General features: G+C 43.7%; 1 protein-coding gene across 1 annotated transcript; it reads left to right on the forward strand.

Moving 5' to 3' along the window:
• Positions 1-486: 486 nt before the first annotated feature.
• LOC147992863 (uncharacterized) lies at positions 487-1218 on the forward strand. The gene has a single exon (XM_087539159.1). The coding sequence runs from the start codon at positions 487-489 to the stop codon at positions 1216-1218; it is 732 nt and encodes a 243-aa protein (XP_087395285.1).
• The last annotated feature ends 7154 nt before the right edge of the window (positions 1219-8372 follow it).

Raw genomic sequence — 8372 nt, forward strand, 5'->3', positions numbered from 1 at the left:
GGCTTTATCATTCATTACTCTCTATGTATTACATTGCCAGCATATTCCATGTGTTGACCCGTTTTCGGGCTGCAACGTTTCATGTTGCAGACTTTTCAGATGACGAGTAAGGTGCCTATTAGGTCGTGGTTCTATACTCAGTGATGCCGTTGGAGTTGATGGACTCGCTTATCTTCCAAGCCTTCCGCTGTTATCGTTATTAGATGGCCTTAAGCCATATTTATTGTAATAAGTTCTCTTTTGAGACATTCGATGTAATAAGTGTGTGATTGCTACTCTGTTATAAATCCTTCGAAGTACTGTGTGGTGTCAGCATTACTGATCCAGGGATGACACCTAAGCACAGAGATCAGACTGTTTGAGGTCTGGTCGCTACAGAGATGGTATCAGAGCACACGCTGACTGTAGGACACGACCACTAAGATAAAGCCCTAGATCACTACTCTCTTCTCATTTCTGACTCCTCATCTTTTCTACTCTTTTAGGATGACGGAAGCGAGGATCAAGTTCACGCAACCGGATGAAGATACACCTTTTGGACGACACCTCAAGGAAGTCACTAAGTACCTGAACATCGGAATACCAAGCTTCACCGGGACCTACAACGCCACTTTACCCGAAGAGGAGCGCTGGAAGATTCAAGCTCAAGTTTCAGGAAGGACGTTCGCGCCAGTCACGGAGCCCATAGAGTGTGTTTTCAATGCACCAACCTGGAGTCTAGGAAAGAGCATGGCAGCTCACATAACCATGGGACGCATTGGAGAAGTTTATCAAGAAGACCTCAAGGACACTATCTACCAGATTTGCAGACGCCGAGATGAACAATGGGAGATAGTTAGCACCAAGAAGGATAGATCCATTGCAGATTTCATCCAAGAGTTAAACCAGCACATTCGACGCCAGGAAAACCAGATGTGCGCAGACATGATGGAGTTGAAGAAAGCAAAAGCCAAGATTATCGAGCTAGAAGGAGAGTTGAAGGCCACTCGCAAGGACTACATGGATAAGATCGTAGCCCTAGTAAGAAAAAACGGCGATCTTAAGGAGAAGATTGAAGAACTCATGGGAAATCCAGCACCCGGAGGAGAAGATGAAGATTGCACCTGTCCAGAGAACTACATCATCATCGATGACACCGATTCCGATCCTAGTGATGATGATTTTGAAGACGAAGCTGGAGCAGATATCATGGAGTCTTCATCAGAGCAGTTTTTCTAGTAGACTACCATAAACACTAGTAGTGTTCCACCATGTACATAGTATAGTCCATGCACTTTTGCGATAGTTCTAGACCGATTGTATGCCCTTGTTTGTTTGAATGAAGTGATTTGTGTGCATTTGCCTCATGTGCATTTGGGTAGTGTTTTCTCTTTAGACCTCATTCTATTCTTAATTCTCATCTTTTCTAAACCCTCAGATGCCTCCGAGACGTGACAATGGATTTTCTTTCCCACCGGAGCTTACTAAGTTGATCCAGCAGCAGAATGCTTTGATGCAGTTGTTAGTCCAGAACCAAAACAACAACAACAACAACAACAACAACAACAACCCACCGCCGCCACCACCAGTTGATCACTTAACCCGTTTTCTTAGGCTGAATCCGCCGGTGTTCTCTAGTAGCACCGAGCAGATAGTAGCAGATGATTGGCTCCGCAAGACAGGGAGGGAGTTGACCACTGCAGGATGTACAGATGGGGAAAAGGTGAAATTTGCCACACATTAGCTTGAAGGACCCGCAGCAGCATGGTGGGAGAATTTTACAGCCACTTACCCTGTAGACACTATCACATGGGATCAGTTTCAGCAAGCTTTCCGCACTGCCCATGTTTCAGTAGGAGCTATGGCCATGAAGAAGCGTGAATTTCGTAACTTGCGCCAAGGAGGACGGACAGTTGGCCAGTATGTGGATGACTTTAGTAAGCTAGCACGTTATGCCCCAGATGACATTGCTACGGATGCAGCAAAGCAGGAGAAGTTTCTGGAAGGACTGAATGACGAGCTGAGTATGCAGCTGATGGTAGCAAGTTTCAACAACTACCAGGAATTGGTAGATCGTGCTCTTATGATTGAGGGGAAGCAGCAGCAGATTGAAAACCGCAAGAGGAAGTATGGACAGGGGAGGTATAATTCTGAAGCTCAGTAGAAGCCTCGTCTTACCCCTAAACCGGGAGTTCATTTTCAGCATACCCATGGAGGAGGTAGCTCGCACAACCATAATGGCCACAAGAATGGTAATGGGGATGGAGGAAGCAATGGCCAGAACCATACCACCGCATCAACCCCAGCCAAGAGAGACCTGAGCCAAGTCACCTGTTTCAAGTGTTCAAAGACCGGACATTATGCCAATGAATGTCCTGAAGGCCAGAATGGCAATGGAAGCTCTGGAAAGAAGCCTAACCCTTTCAACAGGGGACAGGTGAACCACGTTAACGTGGAGGAGGTTGAAGCTCAGCCTGATGCAGTAATCGGTAAGTTTTTGGTTAAGTCATTTACTGCACTCGTTCTTTTTGATACTGGTGCATCGCATTCATACATCTCAAGGGGATTTGTGGATAAGTATAACCTGCCAACCCAAGCCCTTAGGTCACCCATCTTAGTAACCTCGCCTGGAGCAGAGTATATGGCTAGTCAATGGTGTGATCGGTTACCATTAAGGATTGGTAACTATGTGTTTCCCTCAGACCTAATAGTATTGGAATCTCAAGGATTGGATGTGATATTAGGCATGGATTGGTTATCAAAGTACGAAGGGAACATTGAATGCGCTAGTAAGATAATCTTGCTTACGACGCTAGAAGGAAGAAGGATCAAGTATGTATCATGGCATGTGCCGAAAAGGATTCAAGTAAATTCCTTAACAGGAGTTGTACAGGAGGAAGTACCAGTGGTAAAGGATTTTCCGGACGTATTTCCAGAAGAGTTGCCAGGCATGCCACCGGACAGAGATATTGAGTTTTTGATTGAGCTTTTACCAGGCACCGGGCCCATATCGAAGCAACCATACAGGATGCCCGCAAAGGATTTGGTGGAGATTAAGAAGCAGATTAAGGAGTTACTGGATAAAGGTTACATTCGCCCAAGTTCTTCGCCTTGGGGATCACCAGTACTTCTAGTGGAAAAGAAGGATGGATCGTTAAGAATGGTTGTTGATTACCGCGGATTGAATGAAGTAACGATCAAGAACAAGTACCCACTAACGATGATTAATGATCTGTTTGATCGGTTGCAAGGAGCTAAAGTGTTTTCCAAAATCGATTTGCGATGAGGGTACCATCAGTTGAAGATTCGAGAGCAGGACATACCTAAGACAGCTTTCACCACAAGATATGGGTTGTATGAGTACACCGTTATGTCATTTGGTCTGACTAACGCACCTGCCTATTTCATGAACATGATGAACAAAGTGTTTATGGAGTTTTTGGATAAGTTCGTCGTAGTGTTCATTGATGATATTCTGGTTTACTTGAAGAATGAAGAGGAACATAAGGAACATTTGTGATTAGTACTTGAGAAGCTCAGAGAACATCAGTTATATGCCAAGTTCAGCAAATGTGAGTTTTGGTTGAAGGAAGTAGGATTCCTCGGACACGTTATATCCGGAGAAGGAATAGCGGTTGACCCCACAAAGGTTATCACTGTGACCAATTGGGAAGCACCAACAACAGTTGGAGAGATCCGGAGTTTTCTTGGACTCGCAGGATACTACCGGAGATTTATTGAGAACTTCTCAAAGATTGCAAAGCCTATGACGGAGTTGCTGAAAAAGGATACCAAGTTCATATGGCCCGAGGAGTGTGAGGCTAGTTTCCAGGAGTTGAAGAAACAATTGGTTACCTCACCAGTGTTGATTTTGCCAGACCAGACCAAGGATTATGAGGTGTATTGCGACGCTTCACGTCGAGGACTTGGAGCAGTGCTTATGCAGGAGGGAAGAGTTGTTTCGTATGCTTCACGACAACTGAAGCCTCACGAATTAAATTATGCCACGCATGATTTGGAGTTAGCAGCCGTAGTGCATGCATTGAAAACATGGAGACATTTCCTCTTTGGAAACCATTGTGAGTTGTACACGGATCACAAGAGTTTGAAGTACATTTTCATGCAGAAGGAGTTAAACCTCAGGCAAAGGAGATGGTTGGAGCTCATCAAGGATTATGATACGAGGTTGCATTATCATCCTGGAAAGGCTAATGTAGTAGCTGACGCATTGAGCCGTAAGAGCCATGTCAATACCCTAATGACGGGAGAAATACCAAAGGAGTTAGCCGAGGATCTTCATGAGCTATGTTTGGAAATAGTTCCGAGAGGCTATGTAGCAGCATTGGAGGTTCAGTCAACTTTGATGGATAGAATCAGAGAAGCTCAGAAGACTGACAAGGAGATTGCTTCTATAAAGGAGAAAATGAGCGAAGGAAAAGCTAAAGGATTTCGTGAGGATGAGCACGACACCCTATGGTTTGAAGATCGTGTCTATGTGTCCAATGACCCAGAGATCAGGAAGTTAATTCTGCAAGAGGCACATGATTCACCCTATTCGATTCACCCAGGAAATACCAAGATGTATTTGGACTTGAAGGATACATTCTAGTGGACCGAAATGAAGAAGGATATTGCGGAGTATGTAGCAGTTTGTGATGTATGTCAAAGAGTAAAGGCAGAGCATCAGAAGCCAGCAGGATTGCTACAGCCATTGCCGATACCCGAATGGAATGGGATAAGTTAGGCATGGATTTTATCACGGGATTACCCAGGACTCGTTCAGGCTATGACTCGATTTGGGTTGTAGTTGATCGGTTGACGAAGGTAGCTCATTTCATCCAGTAAAGACCACTTACACTAGTGCTAAGTTGGCAAAGGTATACATGACCAGGATCGTATGCCTGCATGGAGTTCCGAGGAGTATCGTATCAGATAGAGGAACCCAGTTTACCTCAAAGTTCTGGAAGCAGTTGCACAAAACTTTGGGTACCAGGCTAGAGTTCAGTACAGCTTTTCATCCATAGACGGATGGACAGACCGAGAGAGTCAACCAGATTTTGGAGGATATGCTGAGAGCTTGTGCGCTAGATTACGGATCTAGTTGGGACGATAATTTACCATATGCAGAGTTCTCTTACAACAATAGCTATCAAACCAGTTTGAAGATGGCCCCTTTCGAAGCCTTGTATGGAAGGAGGTGCAGGACACCGTTGTCGTGGGACGAAGATGGAGACCGCCAGTTGTTTGCACCTACCTTGATTAAAGAGTCTGAACAGAAGGTGAAGTTGATTCGCGGTAGGCTCAAGGTAGCACAGTCCAGGCAGAAGAGCTACGCAGATTCTAAGCGCAAGGAGACAGTTTACGAAGTCGGAGACAGAGTTTATCTTCAAGTATCTCCACTTCGAGGAATTAAGCGTTTTGGAGTTAAGGGAAAGTTAGCGCCACGTTTTGTAGGACCATACCGAGTTTTGGAGCGTATGGGAGAAGTGGCCTACAAGTTGGAATTGCCCGAAGGATTGTCAGGAGTTCATGATGTATTCCACGTTTCTCAGTTGAAGAAGTGCCATGCGGAGATGGCTGACAAACCGTTGAGAGATACAATGCCATTGGAAGCAATTCATTTGGATAACAATTTGACCTATGAGGAGAAACCAGTTAAGATTCTCGAGTTTGCCAGCCGAGTCACCCGCAGCAAGGTTATCAAGTTTTGCAAAGTTCAGTGGAGTCACCACACGGAGGATGAATCCACCTGGGAACGAGAGGAGGATTTGCTGAAAGACCACCCTCACCTATTTTCTAGCCAGCCCGAATCTCGAGGGCGAGATTCATCTTAAGGGGGGTACGTTTGTAACATTCCAAATTTTCAATTTGGAATGTTATACATTAGATCATCATTGCATATCATATTTTATTTGCTTTTGGTTCCGATCCTAGAAAATTCTACGCAACTGAAGGACCCACGGAGAGAGTTGGGGATTTCGTTCTTTTCATATTTGAGTTTTCTCAAATTTTAAGAATAGGATCTTTTGATTTTATTTATTTTATCATCAATTATTTATATTACAAAAATATGAGAGAGGGAATAAAATGACTTTCCCAAAATAAAGAAATATTGAGGATTTAATAAAAAATCAAATAAGATTTTATTTCGGAGTTTTTCGCTATTTTATTTGAATTTAGGAAAAATATGTGTTTTTCAAAATTGCATTTAGGCCCCAAATAAATGTTCACTTTGTCCGGCTTGATTTTAGAAGTCTGGGAAAATTTATTTCGGGATTTTTGGAGTCCGTTTAGTATTTCTTTTTATTTTTCTTCTACGGTTATTATTTAAAAAAACGCGCCACCGACCTACGGGCCGTGTCCGACCGGGACTCCGGCCCGACTAGCCTTTATAATCCGGCCCACCCCCGGGCCAAACCCTAGCCCCAGCCCCGCCCCGCACCCGCCGCCGCCGCCCGCGCCGCTAGCCGCGCCGCCCGCCGCCCGAGGTTCGCCTCAAAATCCGCGCCGCCGTTTTTTTAGAAAAACCGTTCAGTTTTTCCGTCGGTTTTTCGTCGGTTTTTTTAGTTTCCGTTTTTTTATTTAGATCAGTTTTTTCAGTTTAGGTTAAATTGCGAGCGTTCGCTCGTTCGTTCATTTTAACGAACGAATTCGTCGTTTAGATCCGGTTAACGAACGTTCGTTCGTTAATCCGTTCGTCGTTTTTCTTTTTCTCGGATTTTTCCGCGATTATTTCTGATCGCGATTTCTGATCCGATTTTCGTTTTAGTATAACTTTTCGCTCGTTTATCGGAATCAGGCGATTCAAACGCCTGGAGTTTCGTCTCGAAACCCTCTATCCGTTTAATCAACTCAAACAAGTTTTTGCTTCTGTAAAATTTGACTTAGGTCCAGATTAGTAAAACGAAGTTGTTTTCTTTTGCCCTTTGACTTTCGTTGCTTCGTTCGATTTGATTCTTTTTGCAAACCGGAGTTCTTAAGTTGAACTTTCTGGTTAGATCTCTTATTTGAGTTTTACCTGTGCATTAGATGAGTACTTATTGTATGCTTGTTTGTTTGTCTGCGATATAATACCCGGAGTGCGCCGCCTGTTACTTCGAATCTCTAGGTTTCGCGGATCATCAGCAAGGGAAGTAACACTTTGATCATACCTCTTTTACTACCCAGTTTTACTGCATTAGATCAATCCTCAAACATTGCATGATTAGGATCTAATCAAATTGTGGGATGGGATGTAGTTGAGGTAGTACCTATTACCTGCTTTTATTATCAAACCTTTGGGAGTTACTTCTACGTTTGCTTATTATGCCATGCTATGCTAGTAGACGTGGATTGGGTGAGTGATATCCATGACAGATGTGAGATTGTTAAATTAATGGTTTACCTAAGGTGGCAACTTAAACACACATCTGGGTGGATTGAGGTACCTAAGTATTCCAGGATTGCCTGTTGTTTTTTTCTTCATGGACCGCCACCCAGGCTCAAAGGGATCATGAGATTATTCATACTAGAAACTTCCGTGTGCAGCCGCAAGCCCATAGTTGACTAAGTCGTGCGAACTCTTACAGTGGTAGACTAGCAGATGTAGGGGATGTAGGTGGTACGGTCTATCACATCGTAAGGTGCTAGCACTTCTGAAAGACTATGTCTCGGTCATCCGTTTCTCAAACACCATGTAGTGCGAGAAATCCAACGAAGGCGATCGAGTCTTGTGGGGAAAAGTGCGCAAACCTCTGCAGAGTGTACAAACTAATCATGGTTAGCCGTGTCCCCGGTTATGGACATTTTGAGTATCTAGTACTTGGATATCATGTGAATCTCATCATGTTACTCTAAATTAATGTCGTTGGGTTTAATGATGATTACTTTAATTGGGATTGAGGATGCTGTCTACCATTCTCAATGTTTAACAACCACCATGATAGTTAAATAAATTTATTCCTTTGCAGTAGGGAAAAATTGGCTTTACGCAAAACTGTAACCATAGAGCTTTCCACCAGCCATATATGCATGTAGTATAGGTTTTATCATTCATTACTCTCTATGTATTACATTGCCAGCATATTCCATGTGTTGACCCGTTTTCGGGCTGCAACGTTTCATGTTGCAGACTTTTCAGATGACGAGTAAGGTGCCTATTAGGTCGTGGTTCTATACTCAGTGATGCCGTTGGAGTTGATGGACTCGCTTATCTTCCAAGCCTTCCGCTGTTATCGTTATTAGATGGCCTTAAGCCATATTTATTGTAATAAGTTCTCTTTTGAGACATTCGATGTAATAAGTGTGTGATTGCTACTCTGTTATAAATCCTTCGAAGTACTGTGTGGTGTCAGCATTACTGATCCAGGGATGACACCTAAGCACAGAGATCAGACTGTTTGAGGTCTGGTCGC

The sequence above is a fragment of the Triticum urartu genome, chromosome 1A (assembly GCF_056163025.1).
Source record: "Triticum urartu cultivar PI428250 chromosome 1A, HENAU_Tu73, whole genome shotgun sequence".
Classification (NCBI taxonomy): Eukaryota; Viridiplantae; Streptophyta; class Magnoliopsida; order Poales; family Poaceae; genus Triticum; species Triticum urartu.

Excerpts from the sequence above, each read along its gene's own strand:
- LOC147992863 (XM_087539159.1), top strand. The coding sequence starts at position 487 with ATGACGGAAGCGAGGATCAAGTTCACGCAACCGGATGAAGATACACCT.